The following is a 23,878-nucleotide window of genomic DNA, read 5'->3' as shown; positions in this document are numbered from 1 at the left end:
TTTGTGCAGCTGTGCATCAACGCAGTATGTTGTTTTTCAAAAGGGTGGTTAAAGTTTGACCTAAAGTCAGTGATCCCCAAGAGATCCCCATGAAAAGCTATATTTAAGAAGAAAAAATCATATGTACCCTATTTTATTCACACTTGCCAAAAGATCTTGGAGCTTGGCGGCAAAAAGCCAGAGATCAGAGATAAAGTCAGCACTCGCTCCGGTGAGCGGCGGTCGCTGTGTGTGAATTTCCAAAGACGGCGTCCAAGAGATGGCTGAGATTTCTAGCATGACAAATATGCAAGTCCAAATCCTGTCGTGGGAAAATAGTTTTGGACTTGCGATGACAGCCAATGAGAGTGCAATATACGCATCGGGATGGGAAATATCTCCCTTCCATTAAAAATACCTCGAGATGTGTCTCTGTCAGCGATTACTCGTGATTATATGCAAACCACAACCTCAAGATGCCTTTTTTTCTATATTACTCATCAATATGGCCTATCGACATGGTTCTCAGACACTAAGAACTTACCATGTAGTTGACTATACATCTGAAAGGGCGAAGTTATGTTCGGGATCATACCAACTTTAAAATGGTAGTTTATAGACTATATAGTTAAGTATAATATATAGTATAGTATTCTGAATAGGTTCTCTGTGATGTGTTGTGGAAATGCTGTTTAAGTGGCCGAAACTCTGAACAATAAAAGTTACATTATCCTTATATGTAACTATTAGCCACTGCTGGCAGGTAACTGTGGTAGTTTTTGTTATTATCAGAATCAGAATCAGAAACTTTTAATAGCCAAGTAGGTTTACACCTACAAGGAACTTAGCGTGGTGGGTGGTGCAACATAGGACATCAGACATAACAAGCAACAAAAAGCAACAACAGTAGACAACAAATAAAAAATCAACAAAGTGCAGACGAGACATAGAATAAAATGTAAAATGTACAGTGTAAGATAAAGTGCAATTATAAAGTGTATGTAATGTTTAAGTTAAAGTGACGTGTGTTATTTAAGTGTGCTGGTATGTGCAGAGGAGTGACCGGTGGAAAATGGTCCAAGGGATGAAAGAGATGAAAGAGTCCAGGGGTAGTAAATAAATAGTCTAGGGGTGTTAAATAGATCAGGGGATGGAAGAGACCGTCAGTGGGGGATCTGGACTCCGTTGATGAGCCTGACTGACTGACTGCTGACGGGAAGAAGCTGTTTGAGTGGCGTGCGGTCTTGGACTTGGACTTGGTGGACCGCAGCCTCCTTCCAGACGGAAGGGACTCAAACAGCTTGTGTTTAGGGTGAGAGGGGTCGGCTGCAATCTTTCTTGCCCGCTTCAGGCAATTATGTTACTATATGACCAATTTGTTATAATTTCTAAGCATGTAAAATATGAGACCACACGTCTTTTAAATCAGACAGGACTTGCCACGATCCCTGTCTATACGAATCCTGGAAAAGGATCCCCAGAAAATCTGAATGAGACGACTAATCACAATCACTAGAACATCATTGGGCCTTCACCTCAGTGGAGATGACGTGAAGTCATGTGACCGTAGTGTAGTTAGTTTTTTGCCTAATCAGTTTGATTTCTCAATTGATTCAAAAATCATGAAAGGGGTGTTCATTGGTGACGTTTATCTTACTGAACAGAAAGTACAAGTATCATAAATGTTTGTTTGCCATAGAGCTTATTTTCTGCTATAATCCAAAATCCAAAGGAGAAATCCCATAGGCTGTTTGTTGAGGGAACCAACACGTTGCCAACTTCAAAAATACACCGTTCAGCACTCTATTCTTTCCTCTTCAACTCGTTCGGCACACTTGGGTTGCTACGGTGACAAGTATGCCCTCTTTTGCAGCATCTGTCAGCCAAACACAGAGACAACCGCATGCATGGACGGCGGCAGCCAACCGAGCAAGTTCTGTTTGCCTTTTAAATGCAGATAAGAGAAATGCCAACTGTTCCACAACAGCCTCAGCCAACAATCAGCCACAACTTATTTAGACTCAGCTCTCTCATTACAGCACCCGGACCCTGCGTTGCCAGATTTAGCCCGCTAATTCACTTCATCAGTACCAATACAGACGCGGGAACAGCTGGCTGGAGCATTTAGCCATTTCAATCTAGTGTAAAATATGTAAATGGTAGCATTCACGGCGAGCTGGCCGTCAGCTAAAAGCAGCTCCAATGACAGCAGCAGGTCGTTTTCCTGCAACGTTATAATGCCGCATTGTCCCCTCCTTACCACCGAGTCTGCTGGTGGTGATTTATTACAGATAGCCCGCGGTGTGTTTACTGTGTGTGTGCATGGTGGAGATAAGATTAGCAGAGAGTGCAGCCGGTGGCTCCATTTGCTCCCAGGAGGCTGAGGGATGCCGGCTCCAGATCTGGCCTGTTGATCCAGAGGTCAGCGCAGACTCGGAGGAGAGTCTTCTCGGTTGAGCAAATCATTCGTGGCGCCACAAACCCTTCGGACTTTAGCCTTCCGTCCCGCTCCGTCAAGGCAGCACATTCTCCTAATCCAGTCTGGGCCATTAGATCGGTCGGAGCCTGGCCGCCAGGTAACCCGAAGCTTCGGCTAATCCTGGAGCCGAACGGCGGCACAATAACTGCTGTCTCGAGAGGAGCCGAGTTGTGGATCTGTCAGCCAGATGGGTTGGACGTGTTCACACCGGAGTGCACTGCACGCTCACGTGGTAAAGAGGACCGCTCGCGCCTCGAGGTATTACAGCTATGAGGCCGTGTAAGTGTCAGCTACAGCACTGCGTTGGTCTGAAGCAGAGCAGAGAAAATGAGGCCTCCTGTCCTGTACATCTCATCCTCCAGTCATCTACAAGTACTCCTCTACTTTGGCTCCATCTCTCAACTCTCTTTGCTAAAAGCGTTTCTGCTCACTTTCCAGACTTCACCTGTCAGGGAAACTGGAGGCAGTATTTGCATTTTCTTCAGATGAAGTTTAGGCTCTTTACTTTCAACACTTCAATCTCTGGCAGTGAGAGCTACCGTGGCTGAACAATCTTTCTTTCAGTTAATTCCAAAGAAGCCAGAAACATCAAACTGATCAGTTTCTGTGCTTTAGGATAGCCCAACCTAACCCAAATCTTTGGAATAACACTTTAAGCGTAGAGTCTTTTAGGGACTTGCGGTTGAAGTGCTGCAGTTGCAATCTTTTCTACTGCAAAAGTATTTAGTTTCCATATAACTAAACTACATTTTCTATTAAGTTCAGTGGGAAATGTATTTCCTCCTGGATTACGATTGTATATTTAAGCACGTGGTTAACGTAAATTGAAACGAAATTAAAATAAAATTGAATAAAATTACTTGGTTATGTTCAACCATCAACATACTTGGTTATGGTCAGTAAAAAAATCATGGTTTGGCTTAAAATAAATACATTTGTTAAGTTTGTTTATGTTTTAGACCAGTGGCCTTCAGGTAGCGTAGAAACACAAGGCCCTCTCTAAAGCCAGTGTTTGGTTTGTCCATTCTGGGCTACTGTAGAAACATGGCAGACTCCGTGAAGAGGAGCCATTCCCTATGAAGGACTGAGCTAACGAAAAAAATGAATTCTTATTTTCAGGTGTTTGTACCATATTGAAAACATAGTTATGAATATTATCATCCGTTTATGCCAATAGAAACCCCTAAATCCTACACACTGGATCTTGTAGAACATGGCATTTGGGCTTTTGGTTTAACACAGGACACAAACAGCGGCATCCTGGGTAAAAGTCCTAGGTTTAGGACAATGATAAGAAACGTATTTGTGAAACAACAATGGAGTTTTGTTGAATGGGACCATTTATTTTAGGAGACTACGCTGGCATCTTTGCTGGCTTTATTAAGCTGCCAAAAGTGATGGCTTTATGTACATCAAACACAAGCGTCTGTTCCTGTTTGTTCCTTACGGCTTCATTTAGACGTGAACCAACATTTACAGAAGGAAGACGATGATCCTGTAATATTTGACCTTGTGAAAGGGAGCAGAAAGAGAGAACAGAGTTGTGGAAACTGAAAAGTAATTAAATGGGTGATCAGGTGTGTTTTCTGGTCCCCAAAGCTGCATCATTGATCGATTTCGATTTTGAAGCCTTAATTCATGACCATTCATCACCAGCTTTTTCTCAGTGATAATTAAAAAAAATAATGATACATATTCTATCGGAAAGGTTACTGGTCAGGGTGACATTTACGACTCAGCACTGTCCTTATAGGCGTACATGTAACATGGCTTCACCTCAGTTGCTTCAGTAAACGGAGGAAACTAACAACAAATTTATTCATATTAAAATGTCTCTGATAATTTACCCAGAAGCCTGCAGTGATGAACAAGAACTGCTGTGTTGTCTTTTTTCTGAGTCTAGCGTTACATATAGCAAAGATTATTTTCTCGCTCTTCAAGTTCAATGGATCTGTATCGATAGCAGTAGCTGGCCTGCACTTAACTCACAGACTGTATATAATAATAATAATAATAATACATTTATTTATATAGCACCTTTAAAAACAGGGTTTACAAAGTGCTCTACATAGAAGCAAGGTAAAAACATAACATCAATACAAGTAAACATTTCAGAAAATACATGAGGCAAAGGAGACAATGCCATATAGGCAATGAACACAATAGAGGAATAGAAAATTACAAATACAAAATAAAGCAGAACAGACAAACTAAAATAGGGGAACCAAAGAACTGCATAAAAGGACGACATCTTGGAGTGTACCAGTCCGGTTTTGGGGAGTGGAGTCAGCAGGAAGAGTAGAGGGTGGTGGGAGAGCTGTAACAGTTCCTAATTTCGTTGCCACCATCTCGCTCTTGGGGACTGTTGTTGTGATGACGAGCTGCAGCGATGCGCCCGGCCGACCAGAGGGAGGGTATGGAAAGCGCGGAGCGACCAGGCCAGGAGCAAACAAACCCTCCCTGCAACCTAAATATAAGAAGTGATAAATATAAGAAGTGGGCGTGGCCATCGTGACGTCCCCCATTGGTTTGTGAAGCTTTGCGTTCAGCCGTCGCCATCTTGGATTATGGCCGTCGCCATGTTGTTGTTTTTTGTTTTTGCAGCCAATTAACTGAAGTTGCCATATTTGGAGTCCAAAAAAAACAACTGTGATTGAAATACTGCCAATCATAGTAACCCTGCTTTATGGTCTATTTGACTCTAAATGGACCACCATTTACTAAATGAACATCATGCTGTATTGAAAAAGACTTGAAACTAGAGATTGAGAACATAAACTCATGTTTCCCATGTTTACTAAGGGTATAAATCAAAAGAGAAGTTGAGTAATTTTCTCATAGACTTCGATACAATCAAATACAAAATTCGATACAAAGACTTGCAACCAGAGGAGTCGCCCCCTGCTGGTCATCAGAGAGAATGCACGTTTTAAGACACTTTTGCATTGGCTTTACTCAGCAGAACCGGAAGTTGTCGAACTGACTGAGCTTAACCAGGTCAGACTCACTTTGAGCCAAGACATTAACAGTACTGATGCTATCGGACTCAGGGAGGTGGAACTGCTGTGTTTTGGGAAGATGTCAGCATTATTAAAACCAGGCAAGTGTGGAAAACTGTCTGATGAAGCTCACGTACCTTTTTCCACACACACACACACACACACACACACACACACACACACACACACACACACACACACACACACACACATCCAGATAAGTGTACACACTCAACACATTTTGGAAACTTTGTCTGCGCACTGAGGTCAGCTCCATTTGAATACTGCAGACTAATTAAACACAAGTCAATAAATGATCCCTTGGTGAACTACCTGGGGGGGGAGGGGGGGGGGGGGGGGGGGGGGGGCAGTTTGTGAGCACAACGGAGCACGCCTCTAAATAATGAAAATAGGTCGCTGCTCTAAGAATAACTCAGAGCCTTTTCCCAAATCACAGCCCGACCTATAAGACAGACTTGAAAGGAGGATTAAAGGGGACTTGAGAGATAAAGGGTTGTTTTTGAGACATTCAGCAGCAGGTTAAAAAGAGTGCTGCTTTATTCAGAGCACAGAACATGTGGTGGTCGATGCAGTAGCCAGGAGGATGATGTACCATCACATAAGGTTGGGCCGATGTAAATGTTTTTGAAACCAGCCCACCTTAAGTTAGCCTGGGCCGATGTGGTCGCTAACTTCGAGGCTAAACCCCTTTCACTTTTAACAGCAGGCGGAGACACAAGAGCTTGGCTTGGGTCTTGGGTCGAGGAATAAACTCACCATCACACATGCCCCTCCCCCTCTCTCTGTCGAACCCACCCTCGCTAATGCTACAGGGAGCTGGTCCAGCAGCACACTGTGCTGACGGGAAACCGTCTTGTTTCGTCACCCCTAAAGAAACAAACAAACTTTCTAGTTAACAAACATAATGTGCTCTGTGCCAAGTTTAGCTCATAAACCGACAAAAACACAGAGAAATGGACCAAGCTCTGGCATACTCAGACCAACTCTTATTACAAACAGAAGTGCAAACAACAGCTTTTCTTCAAAACTATTTTTATTATTAGTTTATTGGCGGGAGACCGACCTGTCCAAAATCCCTAACGCCTCTTTTGTGCTGTGAGTTTCCCCTCTTTCTCTTCGTCAAATATGTTGTATCTAAGTAGTCCACATTTAAAGGGGAACTCCAGTGTTTTTGTCGTGCACTTTCATATAGTTGGGGGCCAGATAACGGACGGATGACAAAAACAAAGCAGGGGGATGTAAGATATCCTGTTTTTTAGCCTGGTTTTAGGAGTCCCTTGTCTTTCAACCCCTCCACCACACAGGCTTTGTGTTATATATATTTGTCAACATGAACAGTTCTTTTTTTATTACAATAACTTGTTCACTGGGGATCAGGCCTCCTCGCAGTTGGAGGTTATGGACATCGGACTGTGTTTACACTGTGGGCACATCACATTTTCTTTCGATTTCCAGTGTGAAAACGGCCTCTCCGTCTCGTCGCCGAGCGCAATCGTGTCAGATTTATGGTTTTTCATGCAAACTAGCTGCACTTGGTTGCTGTGGTAATGGCCTAGATGTTTGTATGTTCCCGAACGAGTGATGTGATTTTCCGACAAAAAAAAACGAAACAACATGCTGCCATCTTGATGGAAATGTGTCCCTCTGAGTCCACTTCACACAGCGAGGGAGTCCTCCACAGAAACAGTGATGGGATGCACTCATGTTCTGAGCCGTAATCATGGCCAACCAAATGCGCCCGAGCCACATCTCTATTTATAATTTCAGATCATCTGTCATTTCATTCATGCGTCACAATTAGCTGATCGCTCATCAGCCGATTGGCTACCACCTGACTATGCAGTTATTACCTGATATTTCTCACTTTTACTCAGAACGTGCACAAAACTCTTTCGACAACTTCTTTTGGCCGTGGGCCGTGGCGTTGTGTTTTCGGGAAGTGGGTCCGTCTGGTCCATTCTCGTGAAGGTGATATCTCAGGAACTCCGAGAGGGAATTTCCTCACAATTTGGGAAGACATCTACTTGGACTCAAGGATGAACTGATTGGATTTTAGAGGTCAAAGGTCACTGACCTCAAAAAAACAAAATATGTGACACAAATGTCTGAATAGGATATAATGATGAAGCAATGTCATTTTGGACAGACATGCATGTAAACTGTAACTTGACTGGTTGGTTATTGATTCTGCGTATCAGTTCAGTTCCTTATCGATACTCCTAACGGTTCTTTTTGATTATATTGTGAAATATAAAGACAATTAATTGATGTTTTGCTTGTTGGTCACATGCTGCTGTTTCCTCCCTCACTAGTAGGGTTGTATTGAGTTTGAGACAATGAGAGTTTTCGCCATTTACCGAAGCCTCACTTTGGATCTTTGTCTTCTCTCTGCCATGATGTGAGTCTCACGCCGTCCTCTACTTGAGGGATCTCACATCTGAAAACGACATCCTGAGTATTTTGTGATTAATGCGAGTCTCTCCTGAGGAAGAGGAGCGCCGGGTTTCTTCCCTTCAGGTCGGATTAATAAGGGGATTAACTCACAGCTGGATCCAGTTTAGTCATCTCAAATATTCCAATTTGTCCGATCAAATGTTATTACCGGCTGGATTTGTGCTGCGGCTTCAGGTCGGCTTTTGCAATCTCATCCTTTGCATATAGATGCGTCTGTAGTCCCCGAGCAGAGCAACCAACTCCCCCCACTGCGACCTGTTAAGCCACAAACAACGCCTGTTGCCAATCAAACTCGAATGGAAGGCTGATAAGAGGCCGATCAATGATAATGGAACGCAATTAACGTGAACTTCATTAGTCTTCGTTTAACGAGTGAAGCTTTACCGCTGCTTTACATTTAAGGGTGGTGCCCGCGCGGGAGGCAGCTGAGAGAGAGCCACCGCACCACCTAATTAAAAGTTTCAAGTCGGAGGCACGCTGATTTTAAATGATTTCAGATTATGCTCACTGTTGGATCTCAAGCTGCTCAAGCAGTTAATTAAAACATTAAATAAATACAAATAAGAAAAATTATAAAAAAACAAATGGGTTACAGATTGCAATTAATGCACCCCGTGAGCCTGCCTTGGTCGCCCTCCTCGGTCGGACAGTCGGAGAGCGGAGGAAAGAAACGCTCTCCATTTGTTTTTCATCCTTTTTCATGAGCCCGTTATTAACAGCTAAACCAAGCGATAAGCAATCATGTGCACAAGAAATGAAAAAATAAAAATAAATAAGAAAAGCTGCGCCTCTTGGGAAAAGCCTAACTGTTGCTATGACAACCTACACTGAAACGGGGAGGATTTTATTTTGAAGGGCAGTCCTTCTCTCTTTATATTCACCCTCCATCTTTTATTCCTCCGTCTGAGTTAGGCGATCAAAGGTGTCACAGGTACATAAACCGTGGCGGCAAAAGCAGAGGGAGACGGACAGAGAGGGAGAGAAAAAAAAGGGAGTGCGGGGGGGTTGTGCAGGGCATGTGTTGAAAGAGATGTGAAGCCTCGAAGGATAAACTGCTGAGAGGCTGTTAAATCAAAGCGCGGTCATTTAACAGCACTTATCTTTTCACTAAATTCACCTTCCCCGTGACCTCCTCAACACAAAGCGTTAAAGGGTGAATTAGTCAGAATTGGGTTTGCAGTGCATCGTGGGTTTATTCTGGACGCATCCCCCCCCCACCCCCCCCCCCCGCGTTTGCTCGCCGGATAAGCGTACGTAGGCGGGAGAAGTGGGTTACGTGCAGGAAACAGAAAGCTCCTCAGGGATGACACAAGGGGAAGAAAAAAGAAAGAAAACAACAACAGCCCGACACCGCAACAACAAGGAAGGAAACTTAAAAGAGGAGAGACGGCGCGTCAGCTTGGTTCCGCTGGACCGGAGCTGCTACTCATCTGAGCGTAGCGTGGAAGAGGAGGCTGTTTTGATTCTCAGTCAGCAATGTAGTGGTAAAGGGAAAGGTGGGTAGAGTGAAACTTATAGACAGTGGCAAGTCTTTCATGCATCACGCTGTACATTACAGAATGTTCACTCGGCAATTATCCTTTCAATTTGAAGATCTCGTAGTAGCTCCGAGGCTAGATGATCCATTTGAATGAGACACGTGTCTGCTTAAAGGGTAACCTCCGTACTTTTTATCCCAGTCACTATTTTCTCATGTCTTTTGTGTCTAAGTGACTTAAGGGGAACAATAATATTGGTTTAATATTGAGCGAGAACAGGCTGCAATGTAATCGCTCACCGTCAATGAAACATCCACTCAAAGTGATTGTCAGGCTCTGATTGTCATTCTAAGTAAGAAGTAAGAACCCTACAGGGAAAAACCTTTGTCCTTTACCTTTCACTTGATTCGAAGTGTTCGCCATTGTGTCCTACCGAGTCTCACTCAAGGAGAAGTCTCGTTCTGAAATCTCATGAGAGGGGATTTGTTTACCGGGATACGAGTGAGGGCCGGAGGGACAGGAGCGCCGATGAACAGAAAGCGTAGATTAGTGTTGTTTAAAAGATTTTCAATGTAAGGGAAGCTGAATATTTAGTGGATGTCCACAATGTGGACGAGGTATTTGAAGTCGATTGTAAGAGTTCACCGTTATTTTACTAGCCCCTATACAAATGGTTTTATCAATTAGGAGTTCACCAAATATCAACAAAGACCAAAGTAAATGGTCACGGTTAATCTTTGCTTTTAGCAAATTAATCTGCAGTTTGGCCCCAACCCTCTAATGCCACCCAGGATTATTGAAATGCCAGCTCATTAATTTTGAAGCGAGATGGGTCACTCCTTAGCTACCTCTGTCATCAGCTCCAGAAAATGTGTTTTATTTATTTTTTACCACTAGCTCGAGTCGTTTAATTTACTAGCCCGACGTGGCATTTTACTTGCCCCAGGAAATCCTTATTGCTGAGCCCTGAGAAGTTTAAGGTAGTTGTACTATATCAAATTACAAAAAAATGTTATAGGCTAGAAATGTACCTCAACAGTATACTTTAGTACTATAAATATACTTGGTTACTCTGCAGCCACGCTCTTTAAATCCTCCTATTTGCTTTAGATGCTACTGACTGTTGGCATCCGGGAGGCTACAGTAAATGTTCACTCTGGTCTTTGCTGAAGCTCCTAACCAATGTGTTCACTTTCTCATGCTCTACATATTGCACCGCTTAATCCACTTTGCCTCTGTATCTCCTCCAGGGCCCTGCGTGAGGCGGAGCAACCTCCCCAGGAGAAGAGAGCTCAGACCGCTCACCTCCGCTTCACCTTCCTAATAAAGAACCTCCCCCTCATCCCTTGGGGGCCCCGACTCCACTCTCCCTGCTCTCTTACACCTCCATCCTCTCAGGTCCCGCGGATTAATCCGCCCCCCCCCCCCAAAGAAGATTCCCTGATTCTGGCCTCCCCCGTCCCCGCTCCCTGAGTCTCCCCCAGGGCATGGCGGTACCTTCAGTCCTCGAGTTCCACTGGCAGAGCCTGGCGCGACTGCCCAGCGGCCGCGTCTACCACACACTGTCCGAGGTGGGGGGGCAGATGTACATGCTGGGGGGCTGCGACGCTGCTGGGAGGCCCTGCCCGGCCCTGGAGCTGTACTCCCCCGAGGTACCGAAACAATGCACATAGTAATAAAAGACAGCAACAAATAAAATCAGAATGACTAAATTACAATAGTAAATAAAGATGTAATATAGAAATAATAAATATAATATATATTTCCCTTCTAAATCAACAGCAAAGTATTATCTGGACAGTAACCGCATTTCAATTTCCACTGTGCAAATTTACCATGACTTATTTAAACACACGTTACCTTAAATCCTCCCTGAAGACGCTGTCACAAATTAATTGATTGAAATTGTAAATAAACTAGCTCCGTACATGAAGCTAATCTCAATCAGGGTTGCAAAATTCCGGGAATATTCAAAGTTGGAAACTTTCCACGGGAATTAACAGGAATGAACTGGAAATGTTGGGTTAATTTAACTGTATTTACCTTGTCATAAGCAGACATGCATGCAAACATTTATAATACAACTTTTAAAAATGACATTTTTGACTTTTTTGACATTTTGTGAGTAGAACTTCATTCTTTCATCGAACAACAAAAACATGAACGTTTTTTTTTTGTGTTTTTCCCTGAGTCCTTTCAGGTCTAAATGCTTTCTTCCTGGAACTCATCAACGTCCTCCTCACTGCTGTAAAAAGTTAGTCTACTGTATACAAATAAACTTGGTATTAAAATGAACATGGCTTCAGTTTACCAAGTAATCAATATGCTAGGTAATGACAAACAGTGTTGGGAAAGTTCACTTTCTACATGAACTAGTTCAGTTCATAGTTCATAATTTTGAACTAAGTTCACAGCTCCAAAAAATGAACTAGTTCAGTTATTTTTTTCAATATGTTGCGAGCTATAATTGAAATCTCTATCTGTCTGCAATACCGCTCTTGGCCTCTACGCAACTCGGGGCGCTCTCACACTTGCCAGGCATAGGGCTGAAACGTTCAGACGCAACACTGATGACAAAGACGTTCAAAAACAACGTTTTATGTTTACGTTTATGTTTCTGGCAGACAATGTTCCCAACCAGCTGCATTCAGGGTCCAGCTGAGCTAGGCGTGCATAGTCTTGTTCTCAACTACATGTTCCCTGTTATATGCTTTTGCAAAAAAACATATTTTTTTCAAAAAAATTCCCGTGGAAACTTTCCGGAAATTTACCGGAAACTTTCCGCCCCTTTGCAACCCTAATCCCAATCAAATAAAAAAAAAAGAAAACCCAGGAGAAATTCAACCTCTAACACATTGACAAACTGGTTTTGCTCATTTGTGTCTGCAGGGCGACCGCTGGATGAGCTTACCTCCCATGCCCACCCCGCGCGCAGGGGCAGCCGTGGCCGTGCTGGGAAAGCAAATCCTGGTGGTGGGAGGGGTGGGAGAGGACCAGAGCCCCCTGAAGGTGGTCGAGATGTACAACACGGAGGAAGGCAGGTGGAGGAAGAGAAGCGCCCTGCGGGAGGCCTTGATGGGTCTATCCATCGCGGTGAAAGGTACGGAACGAGGACAAGCAGTGACACGAGTGAACCCAGGGTTCACAAGTTGTGTCCTTATTGCACCAATGTATTAATGTTTATACAATTCAAACACTGCGTGTACAGCACTTCAAACTACTTTTATTTCCAACCATGAAGTCTTATGTACAGTCCATTTTTCCCATTTGATGTCAATGGAGCAATTTCTGCGCCGTGACGCCCACATTTATACCACACATTTCTGTGTTCAGTTCCAGCAGTCTGTAGACACAAACAAAGAGCCTTGGATGAGCTTGTGCTCAGTCCAGCGGTGCATCCGTCAGCGTCTGCTGGAACACTGATAAATGTCATGTACACACAGATTTATTGGCGACCTCCTCCATCTTCCGGACCAATGTTCCAATCCTCTGCACATCTGCGTGCAGTTTCATCCCGAGCGAGACAAATCGTTTGCCAAAATGATCAATGGGGCCAAATTAAGACAAATATGGTATTTTCTTAATGCATAGTCGGTCACCGATGGATATTGACATTCATTATTTTCCAGATATCAGCTAATGAACACCAGGTAATGAGCTCGTCTATTCCCCCAAATGAATACAACGTGTTTGGGAAACTTTTCTCCCTTTTTGAAAGTAAATATGTATAATTTCTAAGAAGAACTAACCTAAGAACTAAACCTAATAAACTGCAGCCCTTCTCCTCTTCACTCGTCAATGCTGCATTCTCGCTCGAGTCGACACCCTCACCCACTTCCATTCTTGCGGTAGAGGCGTCATGTCGAGGTGCCAGACGTGGACGCTCGCATTTTATTATTCTGCTGTTGTCCTCCCTGTCCTTCCCCGTGTCTGTCACAGTCTCTTGCTCCGTCACGAACTTCTCAGCCAACGCTTTGCAGATTTTTAGCACTTCATAAAATGAAGTGCCAACGAGGTGTCTCCATCTGTTGGGATCGGTCTTTGGCAAGCTGCTTATTGTTGAGCAGGTTGTTATTGTTTGACTAATTTTAGCAGCAATACTGTAAACAAAGATGGACGGCAAGCTGAAACATCTCGATCGCCACCTGGTAGTTGAGAAAGTCATAAACCCCGCCCCCTCCATGTTAGCGAATGGGACTTGGGGCAAACTACAAATCTAAGTACACGTCAAATAAATTGTTCCAGAAGATGGATTCTGTCCTTTTAGGTAGTTCTTATCCTGTTGATGTGCGTTCAAGTGCTAATTTCTTTTAAAGTTTTGTTTGATGTAATTATTTGATGCTACCAAAAGGCCGTCATGATTTACAGATTCGTGCAGCTTTCCATCAATGTCGCAAGTCTGTGTAAATGTCAGGCAGCAACCTCTAGTTCTGAAAAGTGAAGCCAATGCTGAAGTGCCTCAAACTTGCATTCTCTCTGACCAGCAGAGGGCGACTCCTCTGCTTGCAAAAATAATTCTGATTGTATAGAAGTCTATGGGGGACATTGAACATGAGAAGGCACACTTGTCTGGTTGTGTAAAAAGTCTATGAGAAAATGACTCTGATGGCTGATGTCTCGACGACGACGTCCACTTCTTATCCACCGCCTATGGTAATAGCACGTGTTAATTGGATCAGAAATGTACTTTTAAGGATATATGGGTCATAGTTGTGTCTTTCTAGCCAAACATCTAACGTGGTGCTGACTGCTGCACACCGGCTGGCTTGAAATTCCGTTCATAAGCCTATGGTATCCAGTGGCAGGAAGCCACGTCGTCCATCGTTATGTACAGTCTAATGTTAAAATCCAGGTATCCCTGTACTCCCCCCTCTGTAGGCGCAGGTAGTTCACCGAGGGATCATTTATTGACTCGTGTATAATTAGTCCGCAGTATTCAAATGGGGCTGACCTCAGTGCGCCGCCGAAGTTTTACGAAATGTGTTGAGTGTGTGCACTTATCTGGTTTGTGTGTGTGTGTGTGTGTGTGTGTGTGTGTGTGTGTGTGTGTGTGTGTGTATGCGTGTAGATGGTCGGGCTCTGGCTGTGGGGGGAATGGGTGCCGACCTGCTCCCTCGTAGTATTCTGCAGCAGTATGACCTTCGAAAGGACGTGTGGGCACTACTTCCTCCCATGCCGACCCCTCGCTACGACGCCAACACACATCTGCTGGGCAACAAGCTCTACGTTGCAGGTACAAGCACACCAACGTGTGTGTGTGTGTGTTTATTACTCCAATAACTTCACTGTATGTGTCCAAGCAACAGAAATTAATCCTCCAAATTTCAATATACACTCCGCCAGCATCTATCGAATTATAATTTGTGTTCTTTTCATGCAACCTTTAAGGCGGTCGCCAGTGTAAGCGACCTGTGAAGGCCTTTGAGGTGTATGATGCAGAGACACGCTCCTGGACTACACTACCCATCATGCTTTGTAAACGGTCATATGGGGGCGTGATATGGGACGCGACCGGGAGGCTGTGTCTGCTCGGAGGACTGCGGCAGGGAGGGGGACACCAGAGCTCCAAGTTCACCAAGAACGTCAACATTTTTGACACCAACCAAGGTACCAAACAAATGTTCCTTGCTGGACTTCCATTTGTTGACTTAGTCGTTTGAGAAGAGTTACATATTTTGATTATTAAGGTGAATTAAAAAAACCTGCAAGTCCTCCCCTGAATCAAAACACAACCAAAGCCTTATATGAACCCTCTGAATGTCCGGCAGATGCAAAATATGTCAGAAGAAATACGCATAAAACAATCCAGCTGGAACTGCCATCTTGACTTATTTCAAAAGTTTGAATGGGGACAAAATAATCAAAAGGGGTTGAGGACTTTAAATACTGCTTTATATGCAGCTGTGTATCCCAAACTATATTTAATCAGTTTAGTTGACTTGTTGCAAATGTGTACTTTGTATAGTCTAGAGGGGGTTTCAAGGAATAGTTCTATATTCATATTTGCTCTCTTTCAAAAGGAGGAAAGATGGATTTTGGTCCAAATTGATCTTCATTGTCATATACGTGCGTTCAACAAAACATTGTCCTGGTTAGCTTAGCATATAGAGTGAAGACACGGGGAAACTTAAAAAAACAAGCCTATCAGCAACTCTTAAATAGTCTGATTTGCTCAACATTTCCTGCTTGTAAAACGTGCATATACAGAAATGTAAAACTGAGAATTTGTGATTATTTTTTTTTCAACTGCTGGCACAGCACCAGTCATGGTTGGTGAGAAACGGTTTGGGCTTTGGTCTCCGTAGAAGCACAAAGGTAGCAAACCTGGCAACCCTTTCTTTTACGTCAGATTTCCAGCTAGCTTAGCGAGGCAAGACGTGTGTCCCTGTTTCCTGTCTTTATGCTAAGCTGGGCTAAATACTTCCTAACTTCAGCTACATACTTAATGCACAGATGTGAAATACACATCAATCAATGTTACACTCATAAAAGGTCATATGCACGATTTCCCAAAACCTTTCCTTTAATATCCTAGGTCAGTCGTAAAAGTAAGTAATTGTGCGACGATGTTATGACATTGATATCTTTAGTACCCGCAAATGTCCCGTTGTCTCCTTCTTACTGACAGCCTGCATCTTCATTTTGACTTTACTGTGTGACAAAACACCCATTAACAACAACCTCTGCGTGAGGAGAAATGTTCCACACGGTGAAAAGATCCAGCGGAGACATCGCCAGAGTTACAGGTGAACAAATCACGGAGGGACCGGGAGGGGGAACGGGAGAGCACAAATCGATAAGTCATTTTCGACAGCTGGATTTGCGGTCACACGTCGGGGTCGGTCGTAAGGAAGTCAAATAAAGCGGAACGTGGGAGGGATAATGTTAATGTATGATAATGGGGAGGGACAGTTTGCCTTGTGTGTGACAGAGAGAGGGAGAAAGAGCGAGAGAAAAGACGACCAACAGACACAAACGCAAGTGGCCGCGCGTTCAAACTGATGCGTATCCGCACACACACACAAACACACACGCACACATACGGGGCAGCCATACCCCGTTTCTCCAATCTAATTTAGGTGGAGATGAGATGGGAGATGAGCTGCGGAGGGAGGGCTGGAGGGACGAGGGGCGCTTTAAATTACAAGATCCAAAAACAGATTGCTTTATTATCCATCTGCAGCAATATCTCTACACACACATACACACACACACACAGCCATGCAATCTGCTGTCACACAGTGATATTCTATTACTGTTCCATTCCATATCGCTCGTATTAAGACACACAAGGCTGTTGGGTGATGATTTGCCATTGTGGGCAAGCTGCAACAAGTACGATGGAAAACACAAAAGGCAGGAGCTATGAAAAATCACCCAAAGAATGGGGAAAAAATGTTCAGGGTATTCATTCAAAGTACAAATAAAATATATATACTGTGTGTATATATATATATATGTGTATGTATAACAAATAACAAATAAAACCATTGCAATGTTTTGAGGTATTCATTTGCCTCCACCGCGATACAATGGTTTCAATGCAACAAATGATATTCACTTCTAATATATCCCAGCAGAGGTAGTAGGCGTAGTCAAGCCTGCGTAAGATGACCACGTCAGGAAATGGCGGCTTGCTTGAGAGCGAAGGCCTCGTGGGTTATTGCGGCTCTCGGCCGCGCGCCTCCGAATTCTTCTAACTTGGCGTCCCGCTGTGTTATTATCAGTGCTATTCGGAGAAGACCGTCACAAATATTCCACTGACAAAAGCGCTATTAACATGTCGCAGGAATTAACAAAGAAGCCCAATTTGTTTTTTAATGGAGTACATATTTTGCAGCCAAATTAAATACTCAACTTTTGTTTCTGTATAATGCATTTAATACTCGACTTCACTCTTTACAGGGCTTATACAAAGGCAATAAAGTAAGCCATGAATACGAGATATGAGTTTGCAGTAGATTACAGTTCCTCCTCTGTGTTGTGAAGGTTGGTTTTTGGCTTCTTGATGCTTTGTTTGTACATGCATGTCAGAGAGTACTGAAACCAACCGCGCATGGAGCACAAACGCCTTTGTGCGTGCTTGTAGCTCGCGCGCCATCTGTGGAGGCTCACGCCACGGTGCCTCGCTCGAGTAGAAACAAAGTTTAAATGCAGTGTTCACACCAAACTCCCTGCATATTTTTTTGCCTCACTTTACTCACATGGAATGGAGTTTGGCAATAACTGGGGTTCAGATCGACCGGTGCCAGGCGATGTTAACAGTGTAGCATCTCAGTCAACACGCCATTGAGGCATAAAATACGTATTGTCTGTACCATAGACAGTCTTTTACATTTATACACATGAGGGACTATTGTAGAATGTTAACATATCGCCCAGAGCTGCAGCACTATCAATATCTGGATGAGGGAGAGACGTTTCTTGACATTTTCTTTTCTTTTGATGTAGTTTGACTTCCTGACAGGTCTAAAAGGAAGAACAAGCAAGAACACATATGTGAGTAGAGGGAAGGCACAATCTTGATTTGGACCCGAGAAAACAAGAAGAGGAGCAAAACATAACTTTCTATTCCATTGTAGGATAATCTAAAAGTTGACAGTCCGAGTATCAAGGCTGAATAAGCTCTTCTTAATTGTTTTTCAGATGCTATGAGAACTAAAACAGAAAGCCAAAGGGCACTTTTTGGTGCTTTATTTCCTCTGGCTCCTTAGTTCCTGGAACTGTCAGGTTGAAAAGGGGAATACATTTTTTTTGGGGGGGGGGGATTTGGGTAACCCAACCTTTAAAGTTTCTTTTTTTTTATTTTCCCAATAATATTGTACATATTAATTTTACTGCTTTTACTGCATCGAGTAAATAATGCAGAAACATCAGAAGCTTCTCTGAGGCATGTGGAACTCAGCCAACAGTGACAACAACCTCAAATGCTGCTGTACTCCTGGGGCCAACTAGTAACAAATATATTCCCACGTTGTCGATGTTTGATTTATGTCCTGCTTAAAAACTACCCGAAAGACTTCAGAGCAGATGGAATCAAGCCGAAATGAAGCAAATGTGCTCTTGTTTTGGCCATGACTCTGGGCCCATGTGCAATTATTGGAAAACGCCAAAACATAATGGTGAGATTCTGTCCAAAAGGATCATCTGTGCAGTCCGCAGCGTCTTGAGATTTCACAATAGACAAGGCAGACAGAATCCATCAAAGACAGAGAAGCAATCACCATCCTTTTCAAATTTTAATCAGGACGGACAATTACAGAGGAGAGCTGTGAACGAAATTACTACCACACAGGCTACAAAGCCGCAGCCTTGAGAGAATCGCCTCATCTCCCTCATTCTATTGTCCCTCTCCCTCTCTGTCTTTATTCTCCCTCTCTTTCTTTTCTCTATCTCTCCCTCCGTCCCTTTATTCTCCTCTGCCGTCTTCCTCCAAGGGGAGAATAATGCATGCTGGTGTTTTCCGACAAAGAAAATCTTGGCGCAAAGACTTGTGTAATCCCTCCAAAGCAAACAGGAATAAAGCTTGCAGTCGCATCTCGGTCTCAAAGGACTGAACCATAAGTCTGTAGTGTGATGTGTTGACACAAGTTTATTTTGTAGAGGAAAATCCAGCCAGTAACTGTCAGTACCGTTTAAAAAGAAGACTTACTAGTGTTGCAGCTTGCGTCCTGCTTCCATTTTGTAGATCCGGATTTTATTTTTCATTGATAGATAAATGTTAAAAAAAAAGCTCATTTAGAAGAGACTTAAAATTATGTAAAATTGACTTTCGGCAATATTTCTTATCTGACATGATTTAGAAACAATGTAGACCTGGAACATTTTAATTTGCATTTTTAGATCACTTAAGTTTTAATTTAGTAAATCATCAGTTTCAAAAGCTAAATTACAATCCTTCACCAGTTTCTACTCTAGTGCCAAAACCATACTTTTGACACCTTACTTGCTTACTTTGAGGATATAAATGCAATATGTTTTAATGCACCACCCGTTATTCTTTTGATGAACAAAGCAAGTATTCAGTGTAAACTTTCGGTCCATCACAGGTTTTAATACGCAATGCCACATTTCCTCACACCTAAACGACATTCCACTACTTAGTTTTGTTTAGGCGACAAAAACAACTAGTTACGTACTATCATAGTATGTAATAACATTGTCACGTAATAACGGTAGTTACGTAATAACGGTAGTTACGTACTAACGTAGCTATGTACTAATGTTAGTTCCGTACTATAATAGTTCCGTACTATAAGTTACGTATTAACGTTAGTTACGTACTAACGTTAGTCCAGTAATAACATAGTTACGTACTTACATAGTTACGTACTTACATAGTTACGTGCTAACGTTAGTGACGTACCAATGTTAGTCACATACTATCAAAAAGACGTACTATCATTGTTCATACAAACATCGTTACGTACTAACCCTAGTTAATACACAACAAACGTTAGTACGTAACCACGTTAGTATATACTAATGTAACTACGTTAGAACATATAGAGGTTTTTTGGGTGAGGACAGCACCCACACATTTCGATCAGTACGGCCTCATTCTTGACCACAAAGTAATTGCTCGGATTTTATTGAACATCTCAGATTGATATTACATTCCAGCACCAAATAAATATCTGCCAGGAGGGTTTTGCTCTGGGGAGAGAACAGAGCAGAGTGGACAGCCAGCCGTGATCTTTATTCCGTTCACAGCTCTTCATTACACACCATGCAGAAGGTTCACCATCTGGCTACTTATCTCCCTTTCATTCTCCCACATCTATTTGTTTCCCTGCACCTTGTTGTCTATGCCTCTTGTTTAAGAGAAGGATTGAGAGTAAATGAGAAAGAGAGGGAGAAATAACAAGTCAAAAAGGAAAGAGAGGAAGAGAATATGAAGGCAATGAGAGAGAGAGAGAGAGAGAGAGAGAGCGAAGAAGAGTGCAGATAGAAGAAAGCAAATTGGAAAATAAATTAGTATGAGAAAAGATAAGGAAAGAAATAGATCCAGAAGAAGAAGAAACATTTTCTCTATCTTTTTTTCTCATTCCCCCTCCCTCCCTCGCTCCCTAATGAAGTTATCTTTCTTCCTCCGTCACGATTCTCTCCAGTCTTGGTTTCCTTCAGATAAACAAGACTTGGCAGCAACAAAACCGAGAAGTGAAAAAGAAAACTTCTGCAGAATCTGCTGGGAAAAGAGAAAGGCTCTGTCTTCATTTCCTTTTTATCATGTGGAGTGCTTCAGCGTTGAGTGAAGGAAAATGTCACTTCCTCTCCATAATGTCTTTAGATAACTGTTTTCAGTCTTAAATTTCAGGTAATTAGGGAGATAAGATTAAATTGCAATGTCTTCCCTGCCTGTCTATTCATTTTTAATGCTGTTTCCAATACTTTGAGATTAAAGGTGCCAATAGCTTTTTCGGTGGTGGATAAGAAAAAAACACCCGCTCATCACTGCACCTGCGTGCACGCAGGTTCAATTCCCAGCCGTAGTGGCTCCGTATTGGCAGCAGCGTTAAGGGTGGGAAGCTGTTGATGGATCACGTATGCCTCACTGTACTAGCAGCCACTACTGATTGTTCATTATATAAGTGAGACCGCAAAAGATGAACCAGGTCCAACTTATTTTGTAATGCTTTGTTTTGCCATTCAAACTAATGCTAAATCTTAATAAATTCATACAAAATAAATGATTCTCCAAGCTGTGGTGAAACACGCCCACTAATTCCTGCAATACACCCTTCACTCAAAGTAAAGCGCGCAACTCGGACCACAAAACCCACGGCCACAAACAAAGCCACCCTCACTATCGCACAGTGTACTCGAAAGCGAAAAACAAGCAATCTGATGCCCGAAGTACTTTGAGAGTTAAATGTGACATTGCCGTACGATATTTGAGTTGTGTCTTTAAGTGGACACATTTTAGTTGCTTGTATATATTATTTATTATTTTAACGTACGTAACTTACGTCGGTGGTGTTTAATTCATGGCACAGTGTAGCACATATTTGAACCCAAACCACAATCTTTTTTCCGAAACCTAGCTGAGCACCTTTGTTGCCTGACCCTGGCCGAGTTATTTCCCCTGTGAACACAGAAGTTTATTTTGAAAAGTCAGTCTACGTATGCGATGTATGGAACTTGATTTGTGTAAAACCGAAGCTGTGAGGCGAAGAGCCACTGACCAAGCTCTGGAATGTATGATACACTGCGACAACAAACACGGCGGTACACTCACAGCCCGTCTCCGACCAGTAGACCTGGTGTCAGATGGATGAACTGTAGCTTGTAGATGGCTGGTGTAACACTGTGACCCTAACTCCAACCCTCCTGTCCCCTCTCCGTTTGTTTGTGGTCTGTGTTAGTTCTAACCTTTGTTTGTCCTTGCCGGGTGTGTGCGTGTGTGTGTGTGTGTGTGTGTGCGTCTGCATGTGCGTGCGAGAGAGAGTGTGTGTGTGTGTGTGTGTGTGTGTACTGCACATGGCTGCAGCTGGCTTAAGGGTGACCTGTTAGCGCAGGTCGTGGTCAGAAAACAAAGCTCAGCGGCATCCTGTCCAGCCAGAACAGAGACCACGGTGCCACTGACCTCATAACCCGCAGCCGCTTCGCAAGCCGGCGCACAACGCGAGCTCACACACACAAACATCCGCACGTGTCAGCTGTCGTGTCGTCCTCTGCAGGCGTCTGGTTGAAGTCGGAGGAGACGGTGGCGATGAAAACAAAGAGGGCTGACTTTGCCGCCGCTTTCCTGCGCGGCCGGATGGTTGTGGCAGGCGGACTCGGTAAGGGTGGACCGTCCGCTTGCTGTGAATATATTGATTGAATTCTGTGCATTCTTTGTTCAAAATATATAATGATGTACTATATTATTTAAAATAAATGGACAAAATATTCTGTGGGTCTTCTTCCAGGTCACGAGCCCTCTGCGCTGGACACAGTAGAGGCCTTCCACCCTCAGAGGAAGAAGTGGGAGAGGTTGGCCCCCATGAACTTCCCCCGATGCTCCACGTCCTCCATCGTCATCAGAGACCGCCTCCTGGTGGTGGGAGGCGTCAACCAGGTAGCTAGATTTAACCGCAAACGGCGCTCGATACGGTAACTCAAAACCGCCGCGCACAGGAGTCTATTTTCCGCGGTGAGAGATGTTGATTATTTATGCAAATGTTTGACATGAAAGTCTGTCAAACATTTGCATAAATAATCAAAATAAAAGGGAACAAACAATCTGGGCCTGAGTGCTCAGGTCAGTGTGCCCAGCTAGTTTGGTCCATTTGTGGCGTAAAATCAAACAGCACATATGGTATTTCAACATGATTTCATTAAATCTCTTCAGCAAGCGACCTTATTGATCTGTATCGGGGGGCAGCGTATATGAGCACGTCAGCATGGGTATTTTCCCCGATAAAACAGGTCAACACCTTGTAAATCTGCTGCGCTTGTGTTCAACCCTGTGCACTCTGTCCAGGTGTGGGCTAACGCGTCTCAGTCAAGGAACTCGAATAAACACGTCAGAAGCATTAAAGTGCTGCATCAACATCTGTCCGTCACCAGACTTTGGTTTCTCCACGCCGGGTCACGATCATGTCGGGTGGCAATCGCTGAAACTGTCCGATCTACGAGTTAGCGGTCAGTCAGTACGACTTCATGTTCACTCCTTGTAAAAAGTGAACAGGAACCAGACCAGAACTAAAATGCATCAATTGATCAAATGAACCCAACTACAGGTGTTGAAGCACCCTGAATTATTTAGTTTTTCAGAAGTGGAAATATTTCACACCCTTGACCTTTTCTTTCTTTCTCTCTCTCTCTCTCTCTCTCTCTCTCTCTCTCTCTCAGGTTCCCAGCTCAGCCCACGAGATCCTGTACGTGAAAGAGGAAGAGTATCTGTAGCCGGCCGGGATTGAACGCAGCAGATTGACGATTTCACTCCTCTGTACAACCCTCCTGAATCAGACTGTAGTGCAATATACAATCATATAAGCATTAAAAAAAAGAGCAGAGATGGGAGTCAGAGTGAAAGTCCCCGCCTTTGAGATGTACAGTAACAGACGGCATCGCCCCCTGCTGGGGCTGTACGGACACTGAGCCCCACATGTGAGCACACGCACGCACACACACATGCACACTGGAGGAGCTGGGCTCTTTCTTTCTACACTGCCGCGTTGTATGTTGCAGTGCCTCCACAAAGAAAAAGGATTTTGTAGCTTGTGGACACGTGGACGAGCTGTTTTATGGCACATGTGCATTTTAGTGTTCGCTGATAGATTCCACGTTTAATTCACTTTGACGACGTGACTGCAATATTCAACATCTCTCAAAAAAAAGGAAGAACCTCAGCAGGAAGTGGGAACACGTTTGGCTGAGCTACACTGTAACAACATTTGCACTAAAGCAATTAACATCCTTTCTGGTGTATTGTGGTGATTGCACTGGAAATCATTCTTCTGTGCCGTAACAGTGCACATCGG

At 43.5% G+C, this 23,878-nt stretch overlaps 1 protein-coding gene across 1 annotated transcript in view; it reads left to right on the top strand.

Moving 5' to 3' along the window:
- The window catches only part of klhdc8a (kelch domain containing 8A), a 29,664-nt gene extending 5,786 nt beyond the window's left edge, over positions 1–23,878 (top strand). Inside the window, exons 3-9 of the mRNA XM_034533326.1 lie at positions 10,661–11,062; positions 12,300–12,510; positions 14,479–14,643; positions 14,799–15,017; positions 22,091–22,192; positions 22,322–22,470; positions 23,247–23,878. Of these exons, the coding sequence (XP_034389217.1) occupies positions 10,898–11,062; positions 12,300–12,510; positions 14,479–14,643; positions 14,799–15,017; positions 22,091–22,192; positions 22,322–22,470; positions 23,247–23,300 (1,065 nt within the window). The 5' untranslated portion in view covers positions 10,661–10,897 and the 3' untranslated portion in view covers positions 23,301–23,878. The remainder of the gene's footprint in view (positions 1–10,660; positions 11,063–12,299; positions 12,511–14,478; positions 14,644–14,798; positions 15,018–22,090; positions 22,193–22,321; positions 22,471–23,246) is intronic.

This window comes from Cyclopterus lumpus, chromosome 5, assembly GCF_009769545.1.
Source record: "Cyclopterus lumpus isolate fCycLum1 chromosome 5, fCycLum1.pri, whole genome shotgun sequence".
Lineage (NCBI taxonomy): Eukaryota > Metazoa > Chordata > Actinopteri > Perciformes > Cyclopteridae > Cyclopterus > Cyclopterus lumpus.
The sequence above is the reverse complement of the archived record's forward strand: the minus strand, read 5'-3'. Positions and strand labels throughout refer to the sequence as shown.